Source organism: Protopterus annectens, chromosome 16.part0 (genome assembly GCF_019279795.1).
Source record: "Protopterus annectens isolate FY-2018-M chromosome 16.part0, PAN1.0, whole genome shotgun sequence".
Taxonomy (NCBI): Eukaryota; Metazoa; Chordata; order Ceratodontiformes; family Protopteridae; genus Protopterus; species Protopterus annectens.
The window spans coordinates 849,385,253-849,399,244 of NC_056750.1; the positions used below are offsets into that span (position 1 = coordinate 849,385,253).

General features: G+C 41.4%; 1 protein-coding gene across 1 annotated transcript in view; it reads left to right on the forward strand.

Moving 5' to 3' along the window:
- The window catches only part of PRRC2B (proline rich coiled-coil 2B), a 3,584,159-nt gene that overhangs the window by 2,837,250 nt on the left and 732,917 nt on the right, over positions 1 to 13,992 (forward strand). The window contains exon 27 of the mRNA XM_044058194.1: positions 2,505 to 2,632. Coding sequence (XP_043914129.1) covers positions 2,505 to 2,632 — 128 coding nt within the window. The remainder of the gene's footprint in view (positions 1 to 2,504; positions 2,633 to 13,992) is intronic.

Below are 13,992 nucleotides of genomic sequence, written 5' to 3' on the forward strand. Positions count from 1 at the left end.
AGCAAACCATTTCCAAATGGGTAGCCCATTGCATTCATTTCTACTGCAAGCACCATCGAAAACCTGCCCCACCGGGGATAAGATCACATTCCACCAGGGCTGCATCTACCTCTGTGGCATTTCTCAGAGGAAGTCCCTACCAGGGACATCCTGGAAGCTGCTACCTGGAGCTCTGTGCATACCTTCACCAAGCATTACCACCTGCCTATCTTTTCTAAATCCAGAGCTGAATTTGCCACAGCAGTCTTGCAAGCTGGCCCTAATGCTCTTTAACTATCTCCTCCCTTCCTTAGCTTTGGAAATCAACCCAAATGTGATGACTGCAACAGTGAAACACGAAGAACATATTAGAGTTGTGTACACTTACCATAAATGTAGATGTTTGAGTGTATTCACTGTTTCAGTCGTGGTTACCCTCCCTCCAGTCCCCTGACTTCTCTTGGCTCTACCTTTCTTTCTTTGGCATATATTATGTGTATTTGCTGGAGGTGATCCCTACCATATAATTGCTTCTTATTGTGGGGGCACCTGACATCTAGGGCAAGAAAAACTGATGTAATGGCGTCGGCTGCATGTTTTATACCCCTAACGACCTGACGTCATGGAAGAAGCGACAGCATCCGACGCAGAAATCCGAAGAGACAGGTATTCAGGCCGGCTGAGGGCTACCTGCAGTTAGATAACCCAAATGTGATGACTGCAACAGTGAATAAACTTGAACATCTACATTTATGGTAAGTGTACACAACTGTATTTTCCCCTTCTTGTGGCCTCATTTGATTCATTGACCCTAGATCCTGGACCCAGCTCCAGATCTGCTCTCTCACCCAACAGGCATGATATATCCGGACCTCCTGAGTCTCAAGCTAGCATCTTGGTTTCTTCATTTCCAGTAACAACATTAAAGTAGAGTAGACGACCTATACTGTCATCCCCTGTCCGCTGAATTTTATCTTCCCTCAAAACAGCTACAAGATAACTTTAAGCTGGCAAATGGAAATGATTTGTGCACTGGGCTCTTTAAAACAATGTGGACCCCTTTTTCTGCACCAATTCATACTGTCCTGGAGTTCTTGACATTGCATTTTAATCAAGGGACCAGTTCTTCAATATTAAAGGTTCAATTTGCAGCAGTGTCCAATTTTCCATATCCATCTTTGATGGCTCTTCACTTGCTTCCCATAAACTTTGTAAAACCTTTCTGTGGGGAAAACTTTTGTTAAGACCCCCCCATTAAAGATCCTACTCTGCCATGGGACTTAACTCTGGTACTGCAAACTGTGGTCCTTCCTCCCGTCGAGCCTGCACATAATTGCAGTCTCAAAATTTCTTTCTTGGAAAACTTTGTTTTTTGTGGCCATGAACTTCTGCTATTCGAATTTCAGAGATTCAAGCCTTGTTGGTAAAGCCTCCAGATCTACTTTTTTCGTAAGGATAGAGTTGCATTACAAACTAATGCATCTTTTTTGCCCAAAGTAGTGGCAGAGTCCAACATTAAGCAGTCTATTAATCTGCCAGTTTTCTTCCCGAATTATACACAGGAAAATATTTGTTGCATTTAGTAGGCGTTCATAGGTAATTGCATTTCTATCTACAGAGAGCAAAGGACTTCAGATCAGTTTTGTTTCCTCTTCTGAAGGTAAATTGGCCAAGCCTGTGTCTAGAGTTTCCCTAGCAAAATGGTTTACTAACTGCATTTCCTTTATTTACAATAAGTTGAAGTTGCCTTTACTTAAACTGCATGCTCACTCAACAAGGTCGATAGCAGCTTCCCCAGCCTTTCATTCAGGGTCCTCCTTGGATGACATTTGTGCAGCAGCAACTTGGGCTTCCCCTCACACCGTCACCTCATTACAGATTGGGCTTAGTTTCCAGAGGTAGGGCATCATTTGTTTCAATATTGCTTAGGAATATCCTTCCTTGAGGCAGCCCTTGGATTTGGGTAGCTGGGGTCTCTGACCTATCAGTTGAGGACAGAATGAAAATTTGACATCAGATAAAGAAGTTGTGTACTTGCCACAAAGTTCTGTCTGTGTTTATTTTCATTCTTCCTCAGCTCCCCACCCACCAACCCTCAACCGTAATTTTTCTGTAAGAACGAGTGGATAAAGCGAGTTTTGGGGGTCTTCTACTCACATTGTATACCTCCTGATATAGATTTGTTTTGCCTTTTCTGTTATGTATTCCTTAAGGTTATTTACATAAGAGTAAGTTTTATTTGTCTGCTGTAGTCTGCATACAAGATCTGAGGTGTAATGGGGGTTGGTGTATACTGAGTAATGCAGAAGCTCAAAAGTTAGTTTGCCGCAAGCTTTTACAGCGACCGGGTTGGAGCCTAGGGATCTGTTCCGAACCCATCAGTTGAGGAAGAATGAAAATGGACAATATAGATGGAACATTATGGTGAGTGCATACGTTTTATTTAATTTTGTAAACATTCTACTGCTTTACATTGCAGATATCCAGGTTTTCATTAATGTTCCCTTCTCTTGCTTTGTATTTAGGGTGCTGCACCTCAGCAGATTCCAATCTCCATGCACACACCTCTTCAAGCACAAGCTCCGCTTGGACTTAGGAATGGCCTTTCTGTTTCTCAGTCCCAAGAAATCTATGGTGCTCTACCACCTTACAGGTATTAATAATCGAAGTACATTTTTAAAGTGTTTAAACTGTGGCAGGTACTCAGTGAGTTTCAGATTCATGACAGAATTTCTTACATTCTTCAATATCTCTAGATATGTTCCTGTACAAGGTCATAGTGAAATGTGTGTTAAGTAGATTTTATTTCTACAACTGTGAACTTAAGTTTTGAAGGTTTGGTGCTAATGTCAGTTTCATTAGTGGAATATATTTCTGCTGCAGGGCACTCTGGTTTGATGGCAGACACTCTTCTAGCTAGCAGTACCCTCCTGCAGATAGATGTACTTGTGCTGTATATGCGCTCATTACCACAGATAATGTACAGATATTTTCAATATCGTCTTGATTTGTGGAGTGTGCCCCTTTTATTTAGCTATCATTTTTATTTTTATTATCGCTGTGCAAATGCTCACAACGAAGCAACCAAGCAGATTCTCAGCGTCTTCAGGTTCCTTGCTCATAAAATTCATTATAAAACGACAGTGAAACAATAACTGTAAGCGCTTTCGCTAATGAGCTTCCTCAGACCCTGTAACGCTGAATAAAGCAACACTCCATTTATAAAAATTCAAAAATCAATGTCCAATCACATAAGCACTCCAATTAAATCATGCATTTCCTGAAGAAGACAATGTCACACCTGTATCATTGCTATTCACGGACTTTATTTTTATAATGTTTGATTAATGTTTGTTTCAAAGTTATCCCCTCATAGTTTTCACTGATATCTAGGATGTAATGTAGACAGATATCTTTTCTGCACATGTACAATGACCAAGGTTTAGCAGTACTCAGTAATCAACTGAAGGTGTACGCCTGTAAAACACACCACGTGGCCTTGTGTTTTCTTCCTTTCATAGTTAATTGTATAATGTAACATCTTGCTGTCATCAGTCCATGTCTTGTATTTTCCCACTTTTCTTAAATTCTTTAAGATTTTTTATACAATATAAGCCAGCACAGCCAAGCCAGGAAACTTTTGTAATAGCTACAGAAACTAGCTTTAATTAGTACAAATGTAGACAAGTATGTATTTGGTAGCTGCTTACAAAAATCTAATTGGTTAATCATATTTCTTGCCTGTTTTTAAATTTTTAAACTTGAGATTTAACTTCAAAGCATTGAGAAGTATCTTTAGCCTGTCTGTCTGATAAGTTGATAAGTTATTCCATACAGGTATAATTTAGTAATTAAACGTTTGTATTTTCATTTGGATTTCCTGTGAAATTTGAAAATGGAAAATTCCAAAGCTTACCACCAGTGAAAACTGATTTATGGTTGTTTGCGTTTATTAACCAGGATAGATCAGTGATATCATTGACTGTTTTCTGACTCCACCCTGGAAGTACAAACTTCGTAAATAACATATGCAACCTAAGTTGAAATAGCTAGGGGGAGCAAGATCCATTTAAAGCCAAAGCATTGGTAAGTAAGATGAGTGAACTGAAGTTCTTCATATTATTTAAATAATTCCATATTGATTTAACAGCTTTACAAAATCTAAACATATGCAAAATATCAGCGCCCGTATGTTGATTTAATCACACAAAGTACTTAAACTGACTAACCCAGCACTGTGGCTTAGAGGATAAAGTCGTGACTGTAGCCTTGGCAACACAAGTTCAGTTAATTTCTGAGGCACTGGCAAGGGGAGGATGTGCATTCCCATCTTGGTGGGGTGGGAGGACACTTGAACATGCATCGTTGTTGATCCTTAGTGGAGGCTGCTGATGCACAGTGGCATTGTTCTTGGGTCAGGGGTGGCATTGGCCCGAGTTGACATGGAAGGTGATAATGCACATTCAGACCCAATGTTACATTTACACACAAGGGGTGGGGATGTTGGGGCATATAACAAAAAAAGAAATACACTCAGCTATAGGATGTTGTCCCAAGTGCCCTGATAACTCTTCAGCCTCAAGAATGGGTCATGGTTAGTTCGAGAGATGAATGAGAGCCTGGTTGACCCAGTGGATGAGGAGAGGTCTGGGGACAGCCAGTGGTCAGAGTTTACAGCAGGGTTTCGATGTGCATCTGCTTTCAATAGATGCACGTCATTCTTTGCCAGAAATGTACTTATTCCCAAAATAGAACGTAACTTCCCACTACTTACCTTGTATTCCAGTTGTAACACTGTAATGCCAAATAAGCTAAAAAGGGAGCTGTACAAAACAGAGGTGGGACCAGTACTATTGCATGACAACAAAACCAAGAGTTGAGGAAGCTAGAGGTTTTTGAGATGAGGTGCCTGAAAAGGGTTGTAGGATGTGCACTGAGACAGATGAAGAAATGAGGACATCAGAGCAAAAGTTTAAATTGGCTCCAACTGCAGAGAAGGTTGGAGAGCAGATAATGGTCTTGGGTGCATGTGCAGGAAAGCAGAAAACAGTCTGGTGAAGGTGATTTGGGACCGACGGGAAGAAGGCAAGAGGAAACGAGTGCTTAGCAAAGGTATGGATAGTGTGTGCGAGAGAGAGAGAGAAGACCTGTGACAGGCGTAACTGTTAAAGATAGGCGAGTGGCACAGAATCAAGAGAATTGCCTACAGTTGATACGATGCATCAATCCCATGTAGAAAATGGGGGGGGGGGGGTTGATTCCAGTTGTCTCGCACACAAACTGCAGCCTGATATCAAGATTTGTAGGTCTGTCTTTCTTTCAAAATTCGTAGTTACCATTATGACTTAAAAACTTTAAATGGTTATCCATAAACTGTAGAGCCACTTTTCTTAGAGCTCTGATTATCATCTTAAGAAAAATAAAAAAAAGCCGCTCAGTGTGAAACAACCCAATTTTATTATAAAAAAAACTGATGACACAAACATGAAAATACAGTACATAAACCTCCTAAGACATATGAAAAATAGATGTCAAGAAATTAACTAATACGTAGTGCTTTCTCTCTTAAAATTGGTTTTGAGGATATTAAATCATTAATACCAGGATGACTAGTGGAATTAAGTAAGACCTGCCAAAAGAATTCACAACTTTCCAGCAAATTTTCCCAATCACCACGCATGAGTCTACATTCCCCTTGTTCCAAAATGAAAAAAGACATTTTTTTAAATCTTGACAGATAACACTCTGCTTATACAAAGCATTATTGGTATGATATCAGCATGTATTTTCATAGTTGTCATCAGTTTTTTTATATATTGTTTATAAGTTTCACATATTTTTTGTTAAAGCAGTTATTTTTGTTTGCTTTGCTGATTCTCTGTTTCTAAGAAAATTAAAAAAAAAATTTTGCCAAGTAAGTTTAGTTACGTTGGCAGTTTGTAGTTTTTAACTTGGTGCGTCTCTCTAAGAATTTGGTTAGCCTTTTTGGCACTAATTTCATGCCAGAGGTTATATTTATGGCTGTTTCAAGGGGGATGGCTTGTTTCTGATGAAGTTCAGCGTTTTACAAATGAGACCACATAAACCTTGACCTTTTCTTTTATTTTGTGGAATAAAATTGGGTTGTTTCACCATGAGCAATGTTTTTTTATTTTTCTTAGTTTATTAGTACATTGCCTTATGTTGTTTTTTTGGTTTATCAATGTCTTAATACAAGACTGTTTGTCCTTCATTAAAACAAAAACCACAAATAAGGCAGCAAACAGTGGAGAGAACATTTTTCCTCGTCAGACCACATTTTAAAACCTTTTGTTGAAAGAGCCTTGCCAAAAATAAGCCCTGCTATTTGGAATAGCCTCCCCCCTGAAGTTAACATTGCAGCTGCTAAAAACCTAAAAGAACACAGTGCAAAGGATGCAGTCTGCTCCTGCTTATTTAAGGGTTAGGTCATATGCATTTAAGTGCCACCGCCTGCATATTCTCTGCTTGTTGATGGGTATGGACATTCTGCATCTGCTATGAGCTATTCTATCTTCCATGTTGCTTTTCTTATGATTGTGTATGATACTGTCACACATTATGTCCAAAGTTTCTTGTATGTACACTATATAAATGTCTACTAGCTATATGTCTTGTGTCCAGCCAATTTAGCCAGTTATCATACAGCAGTAAACATACACTGAAGGCACAGACACCACAATGAGGTTCTACATATAAAGAAGTGTGTGTTGGGGTGGGCTATTCAAGGTTAGCAGTAATAACTTGTGACGTGGCCCCAGCTTCATCTTTATTTTCCAGCTTCTTGGACTCTGTCAAGTCTAAAATAAAAAAAATTAAAAAAGAAATGTGGTAGACAGGCTGAGCAGGTCTGCCTTACAGCATTTATGAATGGAAATTACATTCCAAAATGTTCCATAGCCTAAGGCTGACATTGGGATCCCCATTGTTCGTATCGCATCTTAGACGCACATACTGGAGAGATCCTTCACATTTACCTGGTAGTGTCCATCTGGGCAAGTAGCCTGTTTTCAGCGGAGACCTGGGAGAAAAGCTCCCAAGCAATGGTTACAATAGTTGAGATGAAAACACGATGTAGAAATAAGTAAAGTTACAAACCATTGATTAAAGTAAACATGTTTACAGATATGACAAGATAAGAAAAAAGTCAAAAAAGTATCCGTGCAATTCAAATTACATGGTAGTAATAAGCCTTTTTTTTTTTGTCGGAATTGACATATGTCATTGATAGGCTACTCAGTCTGGGCATAAGAACAGGAAAATAACTGAAATGACAGAAGAGCAGAGTGGCGATAACTTAGCCAGAGGAGGTGCAAGAATATAACCAGTGGTTATAGAGTAGTATTCTAATAAGTACCGTTTGAAGCTGAGTATTAGGACAGGCTAGAATTTGCTGAGGAAGTGAATTCCAATCTTTAGATACTGAGTGATTATATAGTGAATCGCCATGAAAGTTATGAGATTTGCTAATGTTGAGCAGTAATTTATCAGCTGACCGAAGTGAGGACAGATTAATATATAGGGCTGGAATAGTGGTCTGGTTTATGGGTAACAGAATGAGCAACTATTAACTGATTAAGTAAGTTAGGGAGTTCAATCCAACCAAGATGTTGTAGAGCAGTACAATGCTGTAATCTCTTTTGGAGGTTTGCTTGAAATGTAACAATTTTATTATAGCAAGATTTAAGGTTGTCTGGTTTATGAAGGTTCATGAAAATTTATGAACAGTAAAGTAGTGTAGATAAAAAAAAAAAAAAAACGAGACCTAGCTGTGGTGAGTCTGGCATGATTGGTGAGATATGGTTTAGCCCGATAAAGAGCATCAAGATGTTCTTCGTGTTTCACTGTTGCAGTCATTACATTTGGGTTATCTGCTTGCAGGTAGCCCTCAGTTGGCCTGATTATCAGAGTCTTGGGTCCTGCGTCGGTTGCTATCTCATCTTCCATGACGTCAGGTAATCAGGAGTATAAAGCATACAGCCGACGTCATTACATCAGTCTTCCTTGCCGTGCAAGTGCCAGTTGGCTGACTTCTGAAATTTTCATTTTCGAGTTTCAGATCCGAAGTCTTCAACTAAGCTAAGTACCCTATCGGGGATCCTTTTTCTTACTCTAAACCGATGTCAGTAAAAGTTAACAATTGTATTTCTTGTGGAAAGCAAATACCTCATAAAAATTTTTATTCGTACTGCATTCTTTGCTTAGGCCCAGGCCATGACATACCTCGCTGTCTGTTTTATGCCTTATTCAAACCTCTAACTATTTGTCGTCGGTTCAATTTTGCATCTAAATATTTTGGTACCCTGTTCAATTATCCAGAAATGGCTTCAGTAAGCCACCCGACTTCCAACATTCCGAAAAAACGCAAAGATAAAGACAGAGACAGACCGCATAGGTCCAAAGCTGCAGACAACGCTTCTCCTAAGCTAGTCGACAGTTCGCTGGTAATCAGACTCTTTCGCAGCCCCTGATGCCCGCTACTTCAGATTCGCCGGCCTTTACTGAGATCCATTCGGAGTCCAGTATGCCGTGAGATGCTTCTTTGACTGTGGAACCTGCAGATGTATCTACGTTGGATGGGTCCGGAGTTGCTGTGCAGGCACCGGTTTCTGAGGGTGTATTCAGGCCTACTGACTTGCATATTAAACCAAAGCCATCTTCTTCTTCAAGGCCTAAAACTCGACCCACGCCTCGATAACTGACACCCAGACTGCATGGTCAGGCCCCTATGCATAAAAAACAAATAAGAATGGCTGAAGACCTTATTACTCTAATCAGGGGAAGCCACCCTTCTCCCTCTAAGAGACCAAGAACTGATTTTCCTTCTGATTCTTCTGATCAGGATTCTGAAATTTCTGTTTTCTCTGATGACCAGCAGCTGCCCTTATCTACCTATGAGGATTCTGATGCAGAGGACTCCATTCCCTCTGCTTCCCCTCCAGAGGATTTCTCTTTTGGTGAAACTTTGCATACTCTTAGGGAGCATTTCTGCTGGGAAAGCCAGGATTACTCGGACGCCAAAAAGAGGCTTAGGGAATTCTTACTCCTACCTCAACACGGGTCTTTAGCTATCCCTTCTGTACTAGACATTGTAGATGATACCTTCTTGGAATCTAGTCTGTCCCCTGACACTTTACCTTCGACTCCCAGAAAATCTGACCGGTATTAGAGCACCTGACTCTCATAAGTTCCTCTTTAAGAATCCTACTGCGGATCCTGAGACCATTTCACAGGTACCCAAAGGCATTAAGGCTACTACTGCCAAAAACCCTACCCCCTCTGATAGAGATTCCAGGGCCCTGGACAGATGGGGGTAAGAAGGTATACACTTCTGCAACTTTGGCCATTAGGGCCTTAAACTGCTAGTTTCATATGTTAAAGTATCAGTAACCTATTATTGGATTGCTTAAACAGAAAATGATGTTGATTCCTGACTGGGCTGAAAATAAAAAATTACAGGATTTAATGCATTCTGCTGAACAAGTTGGAAAACGTACTTTGCAATGTGGTTTTGATTCATTAGAGGCATCTTGCAGGGTGCTGTCACTGGGTCTGTACTTAAAAAGCATGTTTGGCTTAAGGAGCAATCTTTGCCAGATCATGTTAAAGCTAACTTAATGGATGCTCCCTTAAACCAAGACCGCCTGTTTGGCAACAAAGCAGAAGTAGTACTTAAAAAGATGTAGGAAAAAGCTAAATCTATGCAAACTGTTAAAGATTTCCTGCAAGTACAGCCTCCCAGATTTAGTAGGCACTGGCCTTCTAAGAGTTGGTCCTTTCCTGCCTCTTCCAGGCCTTCTCAGTCCATACCCAGAACCAGCAGACCATCCAGGCTTCAGTCTCAAGGTACTCACAGGCCTAAACAGTGGGGGGCTCCCACTTCCAAAGCTGGGAGTAGTAAGACACCCCCCCCCATGGTAAACTGTCACAATGACTTCACTTTAAACCTTCCAAGCCCTGCTCAACTGACTGTTCCTTTAGGGGGAAAGATCGCTCTGCATGCAGAAAAATGGGAATTCATTACCGAAGACAAATGGGTTTTAAATGTAGTTTCCCAAGGATACAGATTCCAGTTCCACTCCTTACCAACCCCAAACTGTTGGCCAGACCTACCCCCAAATCAATGGGCAGAGGCTCAAAAGCAGGTTCTCTCTCTTCTAAGCATCAGGGCTATTCATCCTGTCCCAGAAGAGGAATGGGGACAAGGTTTTTACTCAAGACTTTTCCTAGTACCCATAAAAGACAATTCCTGGCATCCTATCCTGGACCTATCTATCCTAAACACTTTTTTGGTAATCCCAAAATTCAGAATGCTAACTCTTCATCAGCTGCTTCCCATGCTAGGCAAAAATGCCTGGTTGGCAGTACTGGATTTAAAGGAAGCCTACCTGCACATCCCAATAAGGGAATCTTGAAGAAGATACCTACGCTTCAGAGCAGGCTACAATGCACCATCAGTTCTCTGCACTGCCCTTTGGCTTATCTACTGCACCCAGGGTATTCACAAAGTGCCTATCTCCACTCATTGCATTTTGCAGGCAAAGAAATATTGAAATATACCCATACCTTGACGATTGTCTAATTCAGACAGAAAGCCAGAACATACCTTTAAATCATCTGGCATTTGTAAATAAATTACTAACCTCTTTGGGGTACACCATAAACGAAAAGAAATCACATCTAGTACTCTGCCAAGAAATAGTATTCCAGGGAGCAAGCTTGAATACAACTTCCCAGATGGCCTACCTCACGCCAGCGAAACAAGTTCATTTGACAGCCTACTTCAAACTACTGGCCACAAAGACCCAGCTATCTGCAAGGGAAATACTGCAAGTCCTGGGGTTCATGGCCTCTTGCATTCTACTAATTCCATATGCAAGACTGCATATGAGGAAACTACAATGGTATCTAAAAAGCCTATGGTGTCAACATTCTCAGGACCTAGAATCAATGATTCCTATAATCCCTTGCTTAAAGACAGAGTTCCTTTGGTGGGCAGAGGCCTGTCACCACAACAAGGGACTGCCATTCACTCTACCCCCTGCTGCCCAAACCCTAACAACAGATGCATCACACTATGTCTGGGGGGGCTCACTTGGCAGGGCAGTGCATTCAGGGCAAATGGAACCCGAGTCAAATGCACCTGCATATCAATCAAAAAGAAATGTTAGCTGTATAGAATGCTCTGACAGCCCTCAAGGACCACATTCTTCCAGGACATTTATTGGTAAAGACTGACAACACCACTGTTATGTGGTACATAAACAAGCAGGGGGGAACCCACTCATATCCTTTCTGCAGACTAGCCATGGCTCTGTGGAACACAGCCTTGAGCTATCAAGTGCACTTACAAGCTCAATTCCTGCCAGGCAAGCTACATACACTGGCAGACGACCTAAGCAGAAATCTCATGGACCCACACGAGTGGAAACTGGAACCAAAGATGATCAACATTTTGAGAAACAAATGAGGGAGCCCAGAGATAGACCTGTTTGTCTCCCCTCGCAACTACCAATTGGACAAATTCTGCACAAGGTCTCCCCACAGACGAGCTTGGAAAGTGGATGCTCTGTCCTTCACCTATGCCTTTCCCCCTCTGCCTCTCCTCTCCAAAGTGCTACTAAAGATCAAACAGGACAAGCCAAAGGCAATACTTATTGCACCCAGACTGGCCAAGCCAACACTGGTACACCCCCTCCTTTGCAGTGTTTCACTTCTGGAACCATGGCACCTGCCTCAGACCCCTGCCCTGCTGTCCCAGCAGGAGGGCCAGATTCTTAACCCACAGCCTCAAACCCTGAACCTTGCAGCCTGGCTAATTACATAATCTCTCTGTTGCCATCCCTCAGTAAGCAAGGGATGGATGTCATTAGGCAATGAGGCCTAGTACTAGAAAATCCTATGCTGAAAAATGGAAAAGATTCTGTTCCTGGAGCCAAATTCAGGGAATGCACACAACAGTGCCCAATTTACTGCACATTCTTCAATACTTAACTGAGATGCTTCACAAGGAGGGCCTTTCCTTTTGTTCCATCAAAATTCATACCTTGGCCATTTCGGCTCATTATAATACAGAGCCCACCCCTCTTCTCTCATCCACTGCTGAAGCAATTCCTCAGAGGGGCCAAAAACTTAAGACTACCCAGGAGAGCCCCTACTCCAGCCTGGGACCATAACTTTGTATTGGAAAAGCTCACTCTGCCTCCCCTTGAGCCAGCTGCAAATGCAGAGTTGAAATTCCTTTCTTGGAAAACAGCCTTCCTTCTAGCCATCACTTCAGCAAGAAGGGTGTCTGAATTACAGGCCCTCATGGCAGTTGAGTCTTTCATCATCTTTCATGTGGTCAGGGTGTCTCTCAGGACCAGTCCCTCCTTTATTCCTAAGGTGGTATCCAGTGTGGCCCTTAATCAGTCCATTTATCTGCCAACCTTCTTTTCTAATCCACAGAACAAAGGGGAACGAATACTGCACTCCTTGGACGTGCACAGACAACTTAGATTTTACTTGGACAGGACTAAGCCTCTCAGGAAATCTGAACAGCTGCTGGTTGCATTTGCTGCAGGGGCAGAGGGGAAGGCCATTTCAAAGCAAACCATTTCTAAGTGGATAGGCCACTGCATTAATTTCTGCTATAACCACCATGGAAAACCTACCCCACAAGGGGATAAGACCACATTCCACCAGGGCTGCATCTGCCTCTACAGCCTTTCTCAGAGGTGTCCCTACCAGGGACATCCTAGAAGCTGCTAACTGGAGGCTCTGTACATACCTTCACCAAGCATTACCACTTGCCTATTTTCACTAAATCCAGAGCTGGTTTTGCCACTGCAGTCTTACAGGGCTTAATACCTGGTCCTAATGCTCTCTAACTTCCTCCTCCCTTCCTTAGCTCTGGGAATCTACCCAAATGTAATTACTGCAACAGTGAAACAAGAAGAACATAGTACAGTTGTGTACACTTGCCATAAATGTAGATGTTAGAGTGTATTCACTGTTGCAGTCCTGGTTACCCTCCCTCCAACCCTTTGACTTCTCTTGGCTATACCTTTCTTTTTCTTTAGTGTATTTCAGCCTTCTTGTGTATTTGCTTTTTGTTGGTGGTGTCACCTTTTATATAGAAATATATATGTGTATATATATATATGTATGTATATATAGATAGATAGATATATATATATATATATATATATATATATATATATATAGATATATATATATATATATATTGCTTACTATTATGGGGGGCACCTGACATCTGGGGCAAGAAAAACTGATGTCTGATGTAATGGTGTCGGCTGCATGTTTTTTTACCCCTGACGAACTGATGTCATGGAAGAAGAGACAGCATCAGACGCACGGATCCAAGACTTTGATATTCAGGCCGGCTGAGGGCTACCTGCAGGCAGATAACACAAATGTAATGACTACAACAGTGAATACACACTCTAACATCTACATTTATGGTAAGTGTACACAGCTGTACTTTGTACAGGCAAATGCAGGTCTTCCGAGTGGACTTGCAGATGGAGGCATCTCTTTAGCCCTCTTCACAGGTGGGGTGTGCCAGAAGTGGGCAGTTTTCTTGAAGCAACATATTGACCAAATGCTGCTGCAGAATATCGAGGCTTGGGCAGTGGGTGCATTCTTCATTTGGGCAGGTATGTTTTTGTATGTTTACTTTTCAGTTCCACTTCTTCCCTGGATGATTGAAAAAGTAAGGGAGGCAAGGCCAAAATTCTGCTAATAGCACAATTTTGGCTGAGTATACAGCACCGATTTTCATTGATTATGCCGATTACATTGGAGAAGCAACCCAGTATCAGCATATGTGCTTTTTAAAATATTAAATCATCACATTTTAAATTGCCACAGTTGATGCACATTAATAGAAAAAAAAAACAAATTTCCATTATTGCAATATACATGTGCGTGAAGAGTTCATCTGATGATGTCAGTCTTCATTTATTCCTTCACCTGTGGGTTCTTTTCCGAAAT